Source organism: Lipophrys pholis, assembly GCF_963383615.2.
Source record: "Lipophrys pholis genome assembly, chromosome: 2".
Lineage (NCBI taxonomy): Eukaryota > Metazoa > Chordata > Actinopteri > Blenniiformes > Blenniidae > Lipophrys > Lipophrys pholis.
In genome coordinates, this window is record NC_137636.1 from 17,711,444 (window position 1) to 17,733,263 (window position 21,820).

General features: G+C 39.3%; 1 protein-coding gene across 1 annotated transcript in view; it reads right to left on the reverse strand.

Annotated features, from left to right (window-relative positions):
* Positions 1-574: 574 nt before the first annotated feature.
* LOC308106645 (CUB and sushi domain-containing protein 1-like) overlaps positions 575-21,820 on the reverse strand; it is a gene marked incomplete at both ends in the record, with an annotated part of 411,609 nt that continues 390,363 nt past the window's right edge. Inside the window, 13 exons of the mRNA XM_080458503.1 lie at positions 575-734; positions 3,383-3,445; positions 4,321-4,447; positions 4,625-4,712; positions 7,550-7,662; positions 8,931-9,092; positions 10,474-10,536; positions 10,954-11,133; positions 11,297-11,408; positions 12,228-12,301; positions 13,867-13,961; positions 15,510-15,588; positions 15,728-15,901. Of these exons, the coding sequence (XP_080314629.1) occupies positions 575-734; positions 3,383-3,445; positions 4,321-4,447; positions 4,625-4,712; positions 7,550-7,662; positions 8,931-9,092; positions 10,474-10,536; positions 10,954-11,133; positions 11,297-11,408; positions 12,228-12,301; positions 13,867-13,961; positions 15,510-15,588; positions 15,728-15,901 (1,490 nt within the window). The remainder of the gene's footprint in view (positions 735-3,382; positions 3,446-4,320; positions 4,448-4,624; positions 4,713-7,549; positions 7,663-8,930; positions 9,093-10,473; positions 10,537-10,953; positions 11,134-11,296; positions 11,409-12,227; positions 12,302-13,866; positions 13,962-15,509; positions 15,589-15,727; positions 15,902-21,820) is intronic.

Below are 21,820 nucleotides of genomic sequence, written 5' to 3' on the forward strand. Positions count from 1 at the left end.
TGAGGGTAGAACCTCACGTCGATCAAATCCATGTCTGACTCACAGCAGGAGGAGTTAGTAAGCTTTTACCACTGTGCAAAACTGACATGAAGATTTGGGGTTTAATTGGATCTGCCTACAGTTTGGGTACTTGTGGACCATAAATGATGGGCCACAAAAAGCCCTTTCTGTTAGGAGGCTCTAATTGTATTGAGGTTAGTCAACACTGAGAGAGCATGTTCTTGGAGAAAGTTATTTTCTTTGAAGTTTTAAACTGTAGTCGTGGTCTCTAAGGATTCTTTCATGTTTTTTAATGCCACTGTTTACTCGCCTCCTCAACTTGTTGGTTGCGACCTGTCTATCTCCTTTTCCTATAAATGACTAATACCGTTGTTCAGGTTTCAGGTGGAGCCGAGCTACATTGCAGTGTAGATTTTGCTGACGGGGGTGCCGGCATCCTACACATTGAGTGCTCATGGTAACAAGTCCAAATCCTAAGTATGTTCTTCCTTTTTGTGTTTGGTTAAGCCATACTGCAGTCTGCAGCAGGGAGGTTGGACTGAACCACCAGATAAGAAGTGGCAAGTATGCTGGATTATACCACAGTGCAGACTGTATTGAGTGTGGTATCAAATCGTACTGCCTTTGCCTCAGTGGGCTTCATGTTTGTGTCATACATTGGATTTTCAAAGGATGCCTGACCATTGGAGCTCTCGTGGCCAACATAGCCATTGAACTGGACCTTTGGACGTGTCCTGAAAAACAAGAAGCAAACTCCCATTAGATGGACGGCATTGGTATGAGGATCTGTTTTACACATTCAGCTGAAACAAACAGAGTACAACCACTGTGCAGGCATTTGAAGAACAAAATGACAAAGAAACCACACAATTAAACATTTTTGGAAGCTGGAAATATATAACAACCCATGACAGAGCAGGCACATTGATAAAAACGAGTTGATTCATTTTCCTCTTGCTGTTCTTTATAGCTAAAGCATCATCTTACAAAGCACAGGGTGATTTGTATTTTCTCTCTGTGTTGTGTGAAACGATCACTGGTATTTGAGAACCCAGTCAAAATGATGCCATGTTGGCAAATTTACATCCAGCTTTCCTTTTGACTTTTGGACTGTGTGGTATAATCATAGGCAGACAGTTTACAATAAAACCAGTTGAAACCGGCAGGATATATGGCGCTAAACTATTGCGAGGCAGTCACTAAACTGCAGTGTTTTATCACAATATTTAGGTATTTTTCTGAGCCGTTTGTATGTGTAACAAGCCAAACAGGCCAGGGAGTTCAAGATGACACACACCAGATAGCTTTGCTCCAGCTGGATTGCAAATGAGTTGGTTTCGGAGCCACTGTGACCCCACTTTTTTAAATAACTCATAAGGAACTGCAGGTATGAAAATACTTGAGCTGACTGCAAGAAAGCCGCTCAAGACAATTGTACTTTTTCCATGAGTGTGAAAAGTTTAACATTTCAAAATAGAGTGTATACACTGCATGCTAACGTGCATTGCATAACCTATTCAGCATTTCCAATTCAAAAAGCAGGTGTTAAGGGAAATAAAGGATATGTCAGTTCAAGTAGTACCAGAGGTATGCACAGCAGACATATAAATGCAAATATGATACCCATCAAATATATATATATCTTTATCAGGTGGGACAGTGGTTGCCTAGAGGTTAGTAAAGAAAGCTCGTAACCAGAAGTTTGTTGGTTTGAATCCCATGAACAAGAGATCACTGGTGTGGATCACAAAGCAAGGTCTTTTACCCCCAATCAGTTTCAATCCATCCTATTTATCATTATGATCATTTACACATCAGTACGTTTTAAATCAATGTTAAAAAGTCACCTTAAATAACTCCTCTCTTTCCTGTCTTGTTAAGAAAAGTCAGCAACTTTCTACTGATAACAAATGTGCAAACTTTCTAAGAGCAAGTTACTGTAAAAAATATGTATGAATTGCAAGGAAAATTATGGCTGGAGTAAGAACATGTACCATAACTGTCCGCTTCAGCAGCTCAGCTGCCCTGTGCCCATCTACTGCTCACACATGAGTGCATCTGTGTGCATTCCGCTATTATCAAATGGTTAGAGTTCCAAATATGTATATATATTATCAGCCAGTCTGCCTGAATGAAGATTTTTATGAAAGTTACTGCTTGGGTTCAAACGGATACACAGTGAAATATGACTACCACCTCTTAATTCGTCTGTTTGTCGCAGATTACATTTTGGGGTAATCAGGTCTTATAATCCAGTTAGATATAATCACTTACTCCTGAACCCTGTGGAACTATTAGTAGGGAGGAGTGCTGCAGTTGAAACGCTGTTTGACTCTGACCTCATTAAGAGCGTATGTGTGTGTGTGTGTGTGTGTGTGTGTGTGTGTGTGTGTGTGTGTGTGTGTGTGTGTGTGTGTGTATGTGTGTGTGAGACAGAGAGAGTGAGAGTGTGTGCACTGGTAGAAATCCAACCCTGGGGAGCCACTAAGCCTACCCTACATGCTCAACCCATTACTTTACAAAACTGCACACCAACACACATCCCAGACCTCCCTGCGTGGCAGTAGCTTAGATTGCTGCACTGGTTGTGGCTGTAGGTGCAATAGTTTAATTTTATTGGGAGGATGAAAAATGGCACATATAATTGCTTTGACAGTATTATAGATACTGTACAGACATATGGAACACAGCCACAAAAACTGCACACACCCACACACACACCCCCACACCCCCACACACACCCACCCAGACACACACACACTACAGTACTGCAGCGTGTTTTTTTTGTGAAGGAATCATTTCTATTTCTGTTGGCTTGCCATTATGTTGTCCTGGAAGTTATATTATGCTTGTAAACTTGGTTTTGCTAAATGTACATGAACATCACTTCCTTTAAATCAAACAGCCTGTAAGAGGTCAAGTATTACATTTGCTGTTGATGATATCATGCTGACAGAGGGATGACAATGAGATAAAAGACTGAATTAAATGCCCTTCTTCTAATTGTAAATGACTGCTGTTTTGATGCTGCACTGCTCTCAAAAAATGTCTTCCTTCATGTTTTTCCCTCAGTATAAATGTCACGCCAATTACCTTTAGCTGATAAATGGAGCCCCCTTATTCCATTCACCTTGCAAATGATATTCATTTTGGTTCACACTTCCAATTTACAATTAGACCATGATTTTAGTTCTGAAAATTGGAATGACATTTTTTGGTTAATTGTGCAGCCTTACTAAACAGCACGAGGAAGCCTTCAAAAATCATGAAAAAGCTGGAGAAAAAAAACAAACCAAGAGATGAAAAGTTTGACGGAGGATGTGGCGGCGGGTGGAGGTCTGGTCGCCGTTCGAACCAGACGGATGACGGGTGCCAGTCTTACCTGCCGCCAGGCCCCCAGGTGTCTTTTGGTCTCTCATTGTCATCTGTGTCAGCAGACAATGTCCTGCGTACAACCATCAGCTTTAATACACATTCACTAGCATTGCACAAGCCAACGAGAAAAACAATCTGATGTAATGACAACGTGAGCCATTTATTAGCCAAATAAGCCAGTGTTCTATCAGGCTAGATGTGTATGTTGGTTGCCTGCGAAGCAGCCACCACCATCGGCATCCAAGTAAATATCACAAGAAACAGAACGAACTCTGAAGCGCCAAAGGATTCTCCCTGATTTGTATTTCTGAAATTCTTGAATAACATCAATGAACTTCTAAATTATAGAACACTGCAGCCACCAGCTTCCATAAATGACAAGCCAACAGAAATACATATATAATGTTTATAGTTATATAAGTAACATGGCTAAACCTATAACTTTGAATAATGAGACGCACACGCCTGAATCATTTTTATGCACATGACGATCTAATGATTCTACCCAAAGTGTCATGATGAATCATTTGGCATCTTGAGGCAATGAAAGTCTCCTGTGAACTTTCTAGGAACAACAATTAATATCGAAGGCCGATCAGATTTAACCTCCATGGTGCACTTTGAGTTTTGGAGAGATAATTACTTTTTAAAATGTATGTAACTCTGCCTCTGGATCTAAATTGTCTCAAACAGACACTTCTTCTACTCAGTTGGGAAAACAGGAACTTTACAATGTGATGATGTATTCAAAAATATAGAATTAATTACTCCAAAGTATGAGCTCTTAGGACTTTACAGCGTATGCATCCTATTATTACTTCTACTTTTGGCTCAGGCATCCAAAGCCATCAGAATTTTCTTTTTTCAGGAGGCGAAGCGAGAAGACAGAATGCTGGTTTTGGATTCTACTTTTCTGACTGGTTTTCCGCTGAGGATTTAGTTTACCTGTGCTTATAGAGGTAGAAGGCAAATCCAGAGAGGATGAGGGCGAAGAATGGAACCAAGATGGCGGCTGCCACCGAGCTGCTGTTGGTGTAGGGGTTTGATGAGTCCGGTGCCGTGGTCACAAGGCCTGGAGACAGAAACCGAGACGCTCACTTCACGCACTTTCAAAAAAAAGACTTTCACTGTCTCCAGAGCTTCAAATTAGATTTATTTACATAATTTTTGATGATTATTACACTCTTTAACAAGACTCAATCTCTCTAAAGTGGTGAGATTTATGTGTTGACGTTAAAACCAGCCATACCTTGTCTCGTTAGGTGGAACTTGCCGAAGTCTTTACTGTGAATGTGCCCCTGGTAGACAAATGTCTTCTGGTCTGATTCTGCAGTGACCTGAAAAGCAACAGAGTTAGAAATAATTATTATAATTTTATTTTTTTTTAAATCACCAAAAATTGCTAATGTGGTTGCTAATTTGGTGCAGTTTAATAGGAGCAGTGGGAGGAACTGTATATATTTTTATATTAAAGGATTAAAGGATTATATGGTTGAGGGTACAAAGTACCACAGGATGCATGAGACATGTGGTACTTTCTATAGGGTAGAAATATTTTTAGAACAGAACAGAATAAAAATGTAATTTCACTCCTGTGCAGTTCACAACAGATGGATGAAACAAGGTTTACAGTTGTCAGTTTAAGCCGTCAACCTTATATCAAATGTATGGTACTTTTTCACCAGCAAATGCATTTTCTGATTTATCAGTGTAATTTTTTTCAACCATTTCAGTCATTGAGCATGATGTTAAACAGTGAAAACCTTCCACAATTCCACAACAATTCAAAAAGGACATTACATTCGGTGTAAGGTTGACAGTGAGATCACCACAGTAAACATCGCATCATTATGGTTTATGTGAACTAGTTCAAATCCCACTGAGGTTCGTGTCAAGAAGGTCATCTGGAGTGGATCACGATCTGCTGGAAGCAGTAGCCGAATAACGACCATCATCATTATGCGGCATGATTTTAATGTACATCACTGTTAGGTAATCACCTCAATCTCTTCTCAATCAGATGTTTAAAAAGAAAAATGCTGCTTTACTGTTTAACCCCAATCAATGACAATTGCAATTTCATTTTCAAACTGCAGTATTGTTATACTTGATGCTCCACAACAAGTTCTGTCCTTTTATATACACCACCTTTGTGTGTATGTGTTTGTGTGTGGCCTTTATGTCGTAGTTCTTTCTTTGTGTGTCCACTGCTATCCTTCACAATTTCTCGACTCAGTCCCACTATCTCACTCACTCCTTCGTTCTGACAACAAGTCAGACAGAATGAGTCTTTTTATCCATTCCCCAGCTGCAAACATACTATATAAGGAGTCCCATCCATAAATGTCAGATGAAATTAAGTTCAAAGGTTTACATGTTCTTTTTTTATACAAATGATTGATATAAAGTATTTGAAAGCTGAAAATTCTGTGATTTGATGCAATTAAGACTATAAAGATGAACACAAAAGAAATACAATTATGGAGATAATGCGCACAATAGTAACTGAGCTGCAGATTTGTGGTCATAGAAGGAGATACACATAGAAACAATTTAGGCTTTCTGCAGTCTCGGCTGCATGCCGAGGCAGCTCATGGCAACAACAACACCCTGTCTGAAATCACTCCCTGGTTCATGCTTTCACCCCAGCCTGTGTGAAAGACAGACAGTTGTTTACTCTATACCGAGCAACGACGACAGGTTTTCAGACACTTATTCATCACACTCATTTTGAGTTATGACTGACAGATGTAGCAGGGTGCTTATGTAAATTTCATATCTATAGAAGCAATGTAGACACTATGTGTTATAGCTTTGCCATAGTTGAAACTTCTTTTTCAATTTTGTTATGGATGGAAAAACCCTGATATAACATCCTAATTAGTGAGCTTTGGTAGTGTTCGTAGGAGGAATTTTGTTCCCTCGTATTTATGCAAAACGCTCACAATGGTATCGATCTTCCACCTTGCACTCGGCACGAAAGCAAATCAGCTTATTTGCAAAAATGAATAATAATCTCATTAAAATGAGGAGTAAAGTCATAGACAAGTTTTCTCCCTCTGAAAAACAATGGTAGACATGGAGCTCTCCTAAAGACCTTCAAGCATAATGGATATGTTTCTCTTTACTGGAGTGATGTTAGTACAAGTATGCGCCTGATCAACCCCAGAGTCACTCAACATCATGACAACCACAAAACCTGCTGCCAGAATCATAAAGGATTTTTCCGCTCCTACTACAGATGGTATGGCTCCTACAGCACTCTGATCTCAACATCACGAAGCCGGACTGAGATTACATGAAGAGACAGAAGCCTCAGAGGCTTCTGAGACCCACAGAAGAACTGTGAAAAGTTCCAAGCAACCTGCTTGCCTAGTACTTCCATGCACACGTACTGTATACCTGAGAGAATTGGTGCTGTTTTAAAGGCAAAGGGAGGTCACATCAAAAATTGATTTGACTTTTTTTTGTTTGTTTTGTTTTCTGTTTACTGCACATTGTATGAAATGGTGTGTGGAACTTTTTCACAGTACTGGAATATGTTTGTCCACTGGGTAAAAATGATTCCGGAGAGGACAGATTAGATACCACACACGCAGGAGATACACCTGCTGTCTTTAAAATGGGCAGATTGCGTCATTCTTAAATGTCTTTAACTTCTCGCACATTAAAGAAAATGTTAAATTTAAAAAAGGAGCTCAGTATTCTTTAAAAAATACAATTTAAATTGCATGTACAGTGTAGCACTACACATATTAAAATGTGTACAGGGGGTTTTGAACCCTGTTGACTTTCAGCAACTTTTCCTGATGAAGATTTTATATGAATCTAGTTTTCTAGATCATTGTCTCAAAAACATTTAACGTTATTTGTAAATTACACCATATCTCTGTTTGAGACTAATTGTGTTTTAATGTATTTCAAAATGTGTTCAGCATAATGTGGCTGTTCGCTTTTGTGTTGAATTTTAATACAGACCGTTCACTAGACCCTGTCCAGTCCTGTGGGTGTGAGGTGAGTGAAAGAGAGTAAATGGTGCTCACTGCAGAATACAGCGATAATTCAATCATTTGCCGACCTCTGACATGAACAATTTTATCATATGGTGTTATTATTTAAAAGTTTTGACATTTCTGTGATTCAGACGGCTTGGCATAAAAAAAGGATTCCTTACATATCCATCCATGGCCCAGTTGTCATTTTTAAACTTGCTGTAGTAATGCTCGGTTGGCCCCTTCACTTGGTAGACCTTCAACAGCAGCTGGTTTTCTTCTGACTTATATGTACCTGAGTAAATAGTGACAAAGACAGAATATATACATATGTTAATTAGCCCCTGACCCTGAAAGGAAAATCAATAATGGAAAATGAATGCAGGGCCTTTGTGAGGGAAAGAGAAACATATTGAGTGGTGGGTGGCAAGACGGAAAGATAAGTCATAAGACAAACAGACAGGTTATGTGACAAACGGAGAAGAGATACCTTGACATTTTCAATGATTATACTTCCTTCACCAAGCACATGACACATGAATGGGAAAATAGTGACATTTATCCCTCAGCTACAGTTTTCTTCTTGGCTAACTATAAAGCCGACATGGAAGAAGTCTGCTACTGTACCTTGTGTGTCCTTGCAAAACTATATCACATACTGAAGTTGAAATGACTCAATGTACTGAAAGGGAAACTTTGTAGCATTACCTGGTATGTTCATTTTTTGTGAGATCTACACCAAGTATCAACAATAACAGGTAAAAAAAGACATAACAGGCACCTATTGCTTTTGCTTAGAGCAGGGATAAACAGCATTGACGACTGGTGCAAATGTGATCTGATGACCTTCCTCCTCAGATCACCTGTAAAAACCAATATTTCATGTTTTGTTTTTTTAAATAATTGGCTCATGGGTCAGAATTAATGAGAACAGGAAGACAGTCAGTTGCTCATGTCTTGGAGTCTTGGCTTGGAGAAACCCTGATCCACAATTCTTTTGTGAACATTTGAAAACAGAGCCAGAATACGTCACAGGTGAATAGAATATATATTTGTGTCATGTATTTGCTCAGTCAATATATCATGTCCCAAGTCGCATAATAAACGTAAATGAAGGCTGGATCTTTATTAACCTGTTGGGTATTGACACCTGAAACAGCATGTCCACTCTGGGATGTGATTGCTCTTTCAACAATGATGATGCAAAAGGTAAAAATTGGCCAGGCCCATATTATCTATAATTCATTACCATTCATTTATTGCCATATGAAATAAAGCTTTTCAACCATTTTTTTCTCCTTATACCTCCTTATCTTGTTCTGGGTCACTTGTGAAAAGTATTTTAATATGCACATGCTTTTTATGACTAGCGACAGGCATTGTTTAACTTGAGAAAATGAAAATGAGTTGAGAAATTGGTTTCTTGGCCCAGTTTTATATTGGCTCAGATCTGTATTGATTTTTAAAAGTCTTCGCACATAATTTCAGGTCTTTTTGTTGAGATAGTCAAATTAGAATTAAGAGTTCAATTCGAGTGTGCTCCTTGTTTTTTTTTTTTTTTACCTGACAGTCTGATTGACACTCCACTTGTCTCCAATAATGTGACGTTAACTCGGCCACTCGTGACATTGAAGCCTGTAACTGAAAATGTGGTGGTCTGTGTCTTTCCCAGATACTCATAGAAGCCGCTCCACTCAGAGTTTGGAGAGAAGACGTCCACTGGAACTGTAATGAACACAGACAAACAGAGACAAGAGATGTAGTGCTTAATTCAGTTCTTTTTTTATGTAAAGATTACAAACAGCTGCTGCTTCAATGTCAAAAATACTTATTTGTGAGGAAGTTGCAGTGCTGTTACACAATGAAGGTTATGAACAAGGGGATGATGGTGACGAGTGGCTCAAGATTAGGATTACGCGCAAGAGTTTGTCGAGAAACAAACACCAAACATTAATATCTCTGGTTCCTTTATAATTGAGTGGCTCAGTTTTTGTCTCGCTAAACTCCACACTTGAAGACAGACATCCTGAAAACTCAGCAGCTTACAACTAAAATCCCAGAAGTCCTCTTCTAGTGTTTTTGTAACCTCCTTTGTTTCTGACTCCCTTTCACTGCATTGATCGATAAAAGAATGTAAACAGCACTATTGAGGATGGAGAGATGGAAAGCCAACTTCAAGCCTAATGACTTCATGGGGTATTCCACCAAAAGATTTTCCTTGATTTCTCTTAACTCCATCTGATCCTCTCAACAGACAAGCCACTTTCATTCCGTCAATTTGAAAAAATTGTTAGTAAATAGTTTGACAAGATGGAAACCAAAATAAAAATGTTTTTTACATGTCTTGAAATAAAAGGTAAAACATGCATGGTAGATTGTGTCATGGTAGATCTCTTGGCATAAATGTTATATCATTGGAAAACCTAATTAATTCCGTTTGAAATGGAATTTGTAAGGATCGTTCATTTGTGGGATGAGCAAAGCTGAGTATGTGGGCTAGGTCCATGAAACATTCTCCAAATTTCTGCCAATGCCATATATATATATTCTCTTTGTTGTTTCTGTTGTGTCTTATTTTTAGCTTCTTGTGCCCACAGACACTGATCTTCAAGAGCTGGATTGGCTCCTCTCCATGCAGAAAGATCAACATGATGACAATCCTGTATCTCCACAGTCCATCACACTCGATCCAAGATGACAATGCTCGGCCCCCAAGAGCGAGATGTCGGGGATTAACTCATGAATGTGGCAGGGGAGCAAATTTTCCCTTTGACCTGTGTGTGAGCAGGCTGCTGACCACCATGACGAGGGGATGAAGAGGGGACGTGGCTGATTTTATGTCCATATTATTTTTGTATGGCTGCAACCCATGTACTCAGCTCTGATGCTTATACAAATATATGTTCTTCACGGATGTGGAAAAATGTGAAAGGGAAGTAATCAGACTTCCGGATGGTATGAGATGTATTACTATGAAGCATTGGAACAACAAAGAAACAATCTAACAAATGTGAATTTATTTGCGTTTTGTACATAGCTTTATCGTTATCAGTGCATCTGTGGTTTATGTGCTGTCTTGTTCATGAATGTCTTTATATGTGTATACCACGGATCTTGTTCTTCTGGACGTCTGACTCTCCTTTGCCTTTGGGATTGACTTTCACTCCAACTGAAAGATAATGAAATATTTAAAGGTTTACAGACAGCCCATTTAGTATGGACAGTGTGGGAACATATAGTGAACATGAGACAGAACCGAGGAAACAGGATAAGTACTAAATCCAATTTCCTTTTTTGTTGACATTTCCTATTTCTGGGGTTTGACGGACAAAAAAAAAAAAGCAAAACATAACACAGACAACTGCTTGCCCTCTATTTCCTGTCTGGAAATAAACCTTATTGTTTTGTTGTCATACATCACAGCATTCACAGCCACTCAAAAAGAATATCACCCCAGCATTTTACAGGAGCACAGAAATCATGTCAGGATGATCATCTATATTTATCTTAAACCTCGCCAGACATCCACTTTAAATTTCATCCCATCTCATACAAGCTGTACGTTCACAAGATAGGATCTGATTACCTTTACAGAGAGATGGTTTTCCCGACCATCTTCCATCACTTTTACAGGTTCTGTGCTCCGATCCCCCGGCCAGATAGAAACCATCCTGACAAGTGTATATCAACGTATATCCCAGAGTAGGCAGGTCCATGGATCGTACATCTACATTACTGGGAGTTTCTGGTTGTCTGCATGAATGAGCTGAGCGACAGAGGGGAGAAAACCAAATATATTTCTGACATTCAAGTCTCAGATTGAAAGCTTTGAAAGTTTCTCAAACAAAACTGAAAGACAAATACTGTATGAGCAATTCCATAATTCTCCTCAACAAGGGCACAGAATTGTACATCCGAGTTTGCCTTACCTATGCACTCAGGTTGGGTTCCACTCCAGGTTAGGTTTTCGAGGCACGTTCTTGTTGTGGAACCGAGGATGTGGTAGTTTTTGCGGCACTTGAAGGAAATCTTACTACCAACCTACAAATCATAGTAAGCACAACAGATGTATTGTATTCCAGCCTTTAATAACCTGCTCCACTAAACATCATATGGGAATTGTAATATAATTAAAATAAACTCTTATTGCAAAAACAAATTACTTCGAATAAAAAGTGCAACCCCTAAAGCAGAATCTTTAACAACCTCATTATGAGAGTTTTCCTCCTTGTGGAGGATGCCGTCATCACATTTACCAAAACAGTTAAACTTAAGGGTTACTCTGGCATCCCTTGGTGTTCCAATCTGTTTCCACAGTATCAACATCTCTTTGCAGAAATGTCAGAAGAAGTATGATATGTGGATGATAACCAATTGTGTCTGCAGAAAATGAAGGATTTGCATGTATGGCTATTGAGGATTGGGCAGCCGATAAAGCTGATCGAAAGATTCTCATATCTGCTCCAAACAACATAATGTGATGAGATAATAGAGAGTAGTGATGAAGTGTAATCTTACAAAGGAGGTCACCTTAGACAAGGCACCCGCATGTTGACTGATCTTTTTTTTTTTTTTGAAGTTATAGGCTAATCTAATGAAATGCAGACATTTGTATTGTTGCTTCCATTTAATAAATGTATCACATAAAACACTGCTAGTGAGTCGACAGGGTCAATAAAATATCTTTGTTACATAACTCTACTCATGATTAATGGCTCAATGTTTAAGTAGATCATTCCCAGCAGAAGTTTGAGCAGGTATTTTGTTATGTCTGTCTTTTCTGACTTGTGTGATCTTGTGTATTTAATGTAATCTGGTTTATTATATAGAGGCTTTGGAGTCAACCAATACATTTCTCACCTGAAAGCCCTGTGCCACGACTGGGACACCATAAGCTGGAGTTCCTGGATCACGACAACTGTTAAAGGCTGGGTCTAAACACACACACACACACACACACACACACACACACACACACACACACACACACACACACACACACACACACACACACACACACACACACACACACACACACACACACACACACACACACACACACACACACACACACACACACACACACACAGAAAAACAGGCAAATGTTGTTGATTAAAACATCCTTTTGAATGATAGAAAATGTGATCAAAATTAAATAAAATAATATCATTATAGTGCTAAATCTATGGAGTGAAGTTGTTTCGGTAATTTATCACTCATGATGTTTCAGGCTCTTATAGTAATTTGAAGCGAAATATAGGATGCTATGCCATAGTTCATCTGCGGGTATATGGGTGCTACATGGATCAGTTTTACAGTTAAATACTTCAAAACAAATAAAAAAAAAAAAGATCCCTCATGTAGAAAACCTTGCGCGTATCAGGCAGTTTAACACATCAACCGTAACACAGGATAAAAAAAAAAGAAGATTATTCCTTGTGATTTTAAAGCTTGTTCGAATTTAAGTGTCATGCTTTCAGACCAGTTACTGCAAAAACTCACTCCAAATTCACTCCAAGAATGAAAGACTGCTTTGCAAGATACAATCTTTATAGAAACCAAATGCTGACATCAAAACTACACACTTTATTTATCGATTAGATAATATCTTCAGCTCCAGCTTCACAGGAATACTAATGTAGAAATGTGTGTGTTATCTTCACAATCCTGTTTACCACTAATCTGATTCCACACAACTTTATTCATGAGCTGTCGTTTAAAGGTTTCCTTTTGCACTGAAACATCTAATGTTCACCAATGTTCACCAGAATTGTCAAGAACATGTATACAAACATTCTGTTATTTTAAAAGAGGCTTTATGCTTTTTCAGGAATTTGCTGTTTGTGGTAGAAATGCATTTCAACTGTTATTTTAATCAAGTTCGGACAAACAAACCTCCACTCTTTATATAACAGACATGATAATGTGAGTTCTCTGATATGCAGCTGAGACTTCAACAGTGAAAGTGAGGATCTGCTTCTTAAATCTACTGTGACAACGACCACCTCCATGTCCTCTTTCACTGCGTCTACAGATCGCCTGGAGGTCTTTTCCTCCTGCCTGGCAGCTCCATCTTTAACATCCTTTATACTTTATATACACTATCTCTCCTCACCATATGTCCAAACCATCTCAACTTGACTTCTCGAGCTTCATCTCCAATGTTCAATCTTAGCTGACCTTGTGATCTGTTCATTTTTAATCCTGTCCACCCTGTTCACTATCAATCCAAATCTTAGCCTTTTCATCTCTGTGTCCATCCTATAATACTAGTCTATATAACTCTTTATCATCCATGTATGAGAAAACACCAGTTAACAAGCAACATTCATTTAAAATCTGAAAGGACCATACAGAATGTTTAATTCTTCATACAGTCCATCTACAGTTCATCAATGGTCATAGCAGTGCACTATATGTTCAAAAGTGACACGAGCACTCAATGTTTTCAGTGTTTGTATGTGTTGACCTTGGTTTGTATCTCTTTATTCTTGCTTACCTATGCAGGCTGGTTGTTGGCCACTCCAAATCCCATCAGCCTGACAGGCTCTGGATGCTGAGCCCACCAGCAGGTAGGGGGATTGGCAGTAGAACCTGACCTCAGACCTGTGATGGACAAACAATATCACATTTTACAGAAAAGCACTGAAACATAGTATAATATGAATAGTGTGTTTTCACTTCCTTTTTCGATTTTTTTTATTTATAGGTTTATTTTACAGCTTAATGTCATTCATACCACAGCCTGGAAGTTTGTATGGCTTTTCCCTTTGACCAGGTTTTTTCTTATATTTTTTTATGAAACCATACCACTAGCACATTATCCAATTCATTGTTGGTGGGGGGGGACTGGGGTCAATCTCAGCTGACAACAGGAGAAAGCAGAGTACAAGACGGACAGGTTGTCAGTCCACTTCAGGGCAAACACACTCATTTGCACTCATTGTAGAAAGACCAGTTAACCTCGTGGATGATTTGCAGACTATGGGAGGAAACTGGAGTACCGGAAAATCCCTATGGAAAGAACAAGCTCCTCTACACAGAAAAGCTCCCAACCGTGGATGTTCTCAGATCTTCAAAAGCACTAATAACCTACACGACCATGTCCCAGTAAAGAAATACATGTAGCTCTTCTTGTTGTCAAATCTCGTTCATTTCATGATTCACCAGAAGCAAGTGTGAGCAATGGAGTTAGTTGAGGCAAAAAAGGTTGATAACTTTCTATTGAGCGAAGCAAGTTAAATAATCAATGGTTATCAGAGGTAAATTACGTCAGAAAAACACACTGGAATACAAAGAGCATAAACCCATTTTGTGATTTAAAAACGTCTCATTCAATTTTTTGCAAAAAAAAAAAAAGAATTTCACTTTGAAGAAGAAAAGCTGTTTTCAGTGATGCTGGTGGAGCAGTTATTTCTCATATATGTTAAATTGTTCATGACAACAACTGTTGTAAACCTCAAAGCCTCGTGACAGAAGACAAGGTACAACCATGAATATAGCCACAAAATGCATCACGGCCATCATTATGTTATATTTGTCATATCAATCGAGCAGCTGAGCACAGTCCACCTCTGCAGCACTTGCACAGTCGATATGCCACCAGGCTCCCCGTGTGCTTTATAAGAAACCAAACACCCATCGACACTGTTACTGCCTCAGAAATCACAACTTACAGAGCGAGCACAATCGCACCAGATTTACAGAAGCTAGTTCGGCCTGTACGATCCTGCATGGCTCTGCTCCTTCTCCACTTTAGTGCTTCTTTTAGAGCAGGAAACAAAAGTTGATAGACACTCAAGGTTCGAGGCAAGCGGGGAAAGTATAATACCTGTGAGGACGACTTGTGCTGGACAGCCAGCTTTTCCAGTAAGAGCAGCTCACATAAACTGTAGGAACAGTTTGCCAACACTTTTCAGAGACTATGACACATATTTTTCATTTATTACTGACATAAAGTCACAGCGAGGAAGGCAGTCAAATTGTGATTATAATCTTCATCTTAATAAAATACAGTGAAGTGGGTTTTGTTTTATGTAAAGGTGTTCTTCTCACAATGTCCTCATGAACTGTGCTTTGCTCTCTGTGTACCATTTCTGTTCTTGTTTGAATGTTGCATGTGCCAGTACACACACTAATCACCTCACTACTGACCGGTATGAGAAGATGTTTCCTTCTCTGAATCCTCCTCCAGGAGAGCCAGGATCTCCACACAGGACAGCTTTGAAGACACAATATTGACAGTTAGATTTCCTGCTTAGTTTATCTGTCTAAAGGACTGAAATGTTCACAGCGCATCCCAGAGTTGAAGTCATACATGTGCAGCAGTACAAACTGTGTGAGATTAGCAGGAAACTTACGCAGACACTGCGGGATGTCTCCTGTCCATGTCCCATTCCCCTCACAGCTCAACACGGCCGGAGTGGACAGCTGATAACCATGGAAGCAACTGTAGCTGACACTGGAGCCCCATGAATGGTCGGTACCTTCAACTTTCCCGTAATGCACTTGAGGAGGAGATCCACACTGGATCACTGAAAGACGTACGCACACACAAATACATCAAAGAAAAGCATGTTTTATTGAAAGTACAGTGGAAAATAACTTTAAACTCTTAGCTGTGTGCGTGGGTGTTTGGCCTTGTTTTCCAATACTTAAAGGGCCTTAAACCCCAATGTACACTAACACAAGAGGAAATATCATGGCTTGGAAAAAAATCAATAAATAGTTATGGTCTGGAAACTAGTAGTTACAGCTGAGGTTAATCTGTAGGCAATCAATGTAAGTCAATGTAATAAATCCAAAAGGAACATAAATGACTACAGCTCCAACACTGCAACTTGTATTACAAAACATTTTAGTTCATAAAGCTGTATTCAGGGAAGTCATATTTGAATGATGTTCTAATATGCCATTTGATCCTTGATGAGAGAATTTTTGTTTTTAACAATGACAAAAAACAAAAAAACATCATAAAATGCCAGGATGAGAGCACATCTTGTCAAAGTCAGAGGGGCAAAATGGCAGTAAAGACAAAGTGTCCCTGGTGGATATCCAGGGCTTAGATGTGTAAGCTATGAGCCAACAATTAAAAAAAAAAGCCTTTCGGAAGTTGAAAGATGACATCCACAAAGACTTGTTTCCATGAACTGGATTGCAACACTGGCATCATTTAATTTACCTTGTGTTCAGGGTCAAGTCAGCGCGGTTGTTTGTCTCTGCATGCAGCAAGAGACCCCCCACCCCCCCACCCCTCCACCCCAAACATCACACAGTGCTAATCATGCAGTGACTCCTGTGTTGCCCCTTGCTAATCTCTGATTAATAGAAAATTAAAGATGCTTCCTATGCAGACTTGACATCACGACATGCGAGTTCAACAGCGTGTAAGTACATCAGCTTTGTTTTTTATCTTTTAACCTCCCCTTTAACTAATGCGGGGAAGTACTGAGTTGTGTGGTTATTAATAGAGACATCCGCTCTCTGGGTAAAATACCAATATTTACATAACTAATTTGATCTGCTCTCCCGAAAGGAAAACTAATCGGCGAACTTTGTCATTGTATTTTAAGTCTTAAAGTTGAGTTTTAATGAAATCGGTGGCTGGTCAGAATTTGTTCCTGCTTCACCATGTTTTTACAAGTAAATCTTTTCAGATCAGAGGCTGCATGGCCGTTTAAAACATGCATTAATGCTCATACTCCTCATGGCACGGTGCGAGATTCATTTTGTTAAACACTTTATCACAATTTTGTTTTGTTTTTTTCAGTGACATGGCCATTATTGCACAAAGAGCTAATGGTTTTCATTTACAGCAGCAATTATAAAAGATGTGTATGTGACCTTCTACTGAAAGTGGATTTGAGCCTCGAGCTTTGAACATTTTACAGCTGGCTATGTGGACCCGTTCGGGACTGAGACTTTTGACTTGAGTTCAGCAGACAGCAGCGGAGAAAGGTTTAGGGTCAATATGGCTGAAGATTTCCAGAAGGGAGGAGCTACATGAAGTCACAAACAATACATAACAAAGGCTGCAGATGGCTGTGAGCACCAACAGCACATATATATGTATTGTCCTTTAGCAGCAGATGACCTCAGTCACCACATTTAAATAACTTTTGAAAACAACCAAAATACAGTTACCATATGGGCTGAGAGCTTCAACATCACCACTGGGGCCTTGGATTTCCAGTTAAGGCATTTTAGTTTCCACTGCAACGATTACAAATCACTGTGGCACATCGTTTTTCTCAAATTTGCAAACTTAACTGCTGGTGTTATTCACAAAGCAACAACTTCTTTTCAAATGGTTGCCCTTACACTGGGAGTTATGGGTGAATGCAGATTTTTCAAAAATGACTAGAATAATAAATTCAGCATTAATTTGTCAGAAATACAGTGTTTTAGGAGGTATCAGAAGAACTCAAAACTACCTAAACCCAGTGATATTCTGTAGATGTCCTAATTTTAGGATAACAAAGTATACGTCTTGAGTCCAACATCTCTCTAAAAAGGTCATTCAAAAACGTAAATTCATAGCCTCATTGTTTCTTAATCAGTGCCTTCTTAAGATAGCTCTTTAAACCTTCCATTTTTAATAAAAAATGTAATCGATAGCTTTTGCTCATTTGAAGTGTTTTTGTGAGGTATGACTCACAAGATGCTGTAGAATAGAAATCTCTCTCTCTCTCTCTCTCTCTCTCTCTCTCTCTCTCTCTCTCTCTCTCTCTCTCTCTCTCTAGTGACCTCTGTTTGGAGTCACATTTGAAGTACAATAAAATGAAACAATAAAGCAATGTATGCAAATAGGATGAAAGGTATTCAATGCCATTGGACATGATGACACGTTGTAACTTTGATGAAGTATACATTCAAACAAAGGCACAGGGACTCAAATTTAATTTCCTTTATGTCCTCAGTAATATGTGAGACAGTTTCTTATCTAATGTAACACTAATGGTCCACCACAAACCCACAGCTATTTAAAAACCAGCGACTGCTCGTGTACATAACCAATGCTGATTCCAAACTGTCCAACAGATCAAATCGATTAGTATGCATTAAAAAAGTATCTGTTACTGACGGCAGATTTAATCTGAGATAATTTCACAGCGTGTTGTTTATGCATGATGAGGTTAAAGCGCCTTGACAAGATTCCAAGCAGCTCGCTGTGTGCTCATACCTGGACGTGTAATTTCACATGCTTGGATGTCTGCGCACATAGCTTCACAACACCCTGATAAACATCTCTGGGCGTGAATGTGCCTCACTCCCCAAGATAATGATAACCATCTGCATGGTTTCAAACATCTAATAAAGTCAGTGTAATTCTCATCTAACCAGGAGACAGATGGTTTCATGCTCCATTCACTCTGCTATCATGATATACAGAGTGCGCAAAGCATACGCAGAGAGAAAATGGCAGCATGAAATATGCAAACAGACACGCACGCAAACAACACGTACACCCTGTATATAAAGGGGACCCAGCATTATCCACATTACACAATATTTTTTGAAATTAATTAATTACTTTTTTTCAAAAATCTTTTTTAGAATTCTGTCTTTTTTCTTCTTGTTCTCCATGGCAATGGGATCAGTCTCTCTGATGCAGAATCAAAGCACAATTGACTCAAAGTACTTTTTGAACTACAGAAAGAAATACCTTTCGTTGGTAAAATTGTTGTTTCTAGGCAACCACAGATACTTTCAGCAAGCTAATCAGCTGAATAATTCTGGTTTAATATGTCACCAGTGTCTCAAAGAAGCATTGCCTCTCCCCGAAGTCATCTTCCAAAATCTGTTTCATCTTCCCATATAATTTCTCTCATTTCCACAATGTGTTCTGTTGGTTCTCAGTCCTATTTATAAATCTACACACCTGCACACAAGTCGGTGCCAGTTTCTTAAAGCATGCAGTCCATCATTTTATTCCTGGGTGACTCCAGGAACAATAGCTAGTAGCTAGCCAGAAGCTAATGGGGATTGAAATTAATCACTGAATGGGTATTTTCCTCACCCCCAAAAACAACTTTGTTGTCAGGGAACAAACTCCAGCTGTCTAAAAATAGACGAACACACTTATATTGACTCCAGCAGTTTTTATTCCAGAAGAATATTTCGGTAGGTCTCTGATGCCCAAAGAACACTTGTGCCTGTAATTGAAGGTTTCTGAACTCTTTTATTTCTACTTTGCGTTGTTCCCCTGTTGTAAATATGCCGGGCTGGTTTCACAACCCAAAGGAAGACAAGTAACTCTCATCCCTGCTTACAAACACACCTCCGCTCTTCCTTTAGTCACTGCCTCCTTTCCCTGCTCCTATCCTCATTCCTCTCACGTCTCCACACTTCCTTACACCCGAGTCCTTTGCTTCCTTTCCTTTTACATACCTTTTGTTGCACTCTTCCCTTCTAGTGCTTGTTCGGTTTTTCTCTGCAAGCCCTCATCCTTCTGTCCCCGCTCCAGTCTCTTTCATCCTCTTCCTCTACTTTTTGGCCTTCTTCTCACACCATTACTGATCCTCCCCTTCTCCCTCCCTCCTCCCCTCTTTGTCTTTTAGGCATATTTCTTTTGGTGCACTTCATCGAACACTTTTTATGGGCTTCATCCCTTTTCTCACTATGTGTTTACAGGTTTGGGGGCAGGTATTGATTTGCCTCTCTTTGTTTCTCCCATCACTTGTTTCCTCTCTCACTTGCATTGCTATTGCCTTCTCCTTGTAGGTCCAACAATGGCTCATCACTTTCTCCCCTTTTTCACTCCCTTGGTTAACTATCTCTTTTTACTTTCCCACCCTCTGCTTTCTTTCTGTCTTAATCTCTGCATTACTCATTGTGTGTTCCTTGTGTCCCTCTCTGTTTTGTTTTCTTCCAATACACCTCCTCATCCTTTCGGTCCTTCCTCCTCGTCACCCCGCCTTTAAAGCCACTAGTCTTTCTTTCCCCCTCTCCCTTCTCTCATTCCTCATCATTCCTTCCCTTACTCAACCTCTCCCTCTAAGTCTCGCTTGATTCATTTTGCCTGTGAAGCCACAGTTTGATGGTTTACAGCTCCCTCGTTCAATACATTTCCCTGTGTCTGTGAGTGAGAAAGCTGTTGTCCCCAAACAGGATCAAATGAATGCTGAGGGTGCTGGACAAAAACATGAAATAGAGCCTAAAGAGGAGGAAGAAAGTGAGGCGAGAAGAAGGGCAAAGAGGGATAGATAGGAGAAACAAAGAGCTTGTTGTTTCCTACGTCTAGCTCTCCCTTTCTTTTCCGTTCTTCCGCTAAACCTCTAATTTTCACTTTTCAATTTTGTGCCCGAGTCTTTTCCTCTATCACCTACAGTATCTTTTACCCTTCTGTTTTCCCTCTCTGCATCTCTCTCCGGCTCCCGCTCGGTAGCCTCTCTGCCTGCTTTCTCAGTTTTTTTTTCATCTCAGTTCAAAGCCCCTGCAACTGCTGGAGCCAGCAGGAGATTTTCTGTTTGTGGGAAGAAGCGGCAGGGAGGATCTCAGGAAACGTTCCCTTTTACTGTTGTTGAGTATCATAGTCTAAACTCTAAATATGGGCTGTTGTAAAACTCTGACTCATTTCATTTTAATGCATTCTTTTTTATTATCCCTTTTGTGTTTGTGGAAAAAAACAGAATGGTTTCAGGAAATAAACCCTGATTTAACACTCTGTTATTGTAAAGAGCAATGATAATTTTCCCCTGGCCTAAACTTACCCTTCTAATGTACTGTTGAAGCCACTATCTGTTATTTTAGCATGCAACACTGAATGGGAGTGCTATTTTTCTTACTTAAATTGTCACTTGTTTTGGTGAAGCTTTTTTTTTTTTTTTACTGCAATCTCACAGCTCTTTACTGATAACTATTCTCAACTTTGTTCATTGTACACTAACATTATAAGAACTTTCTTATTATCCTGAGCCTTAAAACAATTTTTACTTCCAGGCTAGTTTATGGTGTACTAAATTGTGACAGCGTGGAAAAATCAACAACCCACAACTATCGCATGAGTATAATTGTTTTTCCAGTTTGTTCTGCTGAAATTAATCATACTTTGGAAAAGCTTTGTGTTATTCCAAAACAAACACTTGCTAAATTAATCATAAATCTCCACATTAGGAACCACTGTATATCCTCAAGTCTCAAATGTTCAGCTCAAGCCTCTGCCACGCCTGACTTTACTTAAATAGACAAAAAAATTTTATATCTGGTTTTATTACCGTTCTTTTTTTTATTTATGAACTGTACTACTTTCTCAAAGAACGCTCTCAATAAAAACCCAACCTGTGATATACCTCAGATTGCATTAATTATCAAATATTTGGACAACTTTGGAGACAATATCAGGGTATCCTTATCCCACATGAAACTGTCCGTCCGTCCGTCCGTCCATCCATCCATCCATCCATCCATCCATCCATCCATCCATCCATCCATCCATCCATCCATCCATCCAT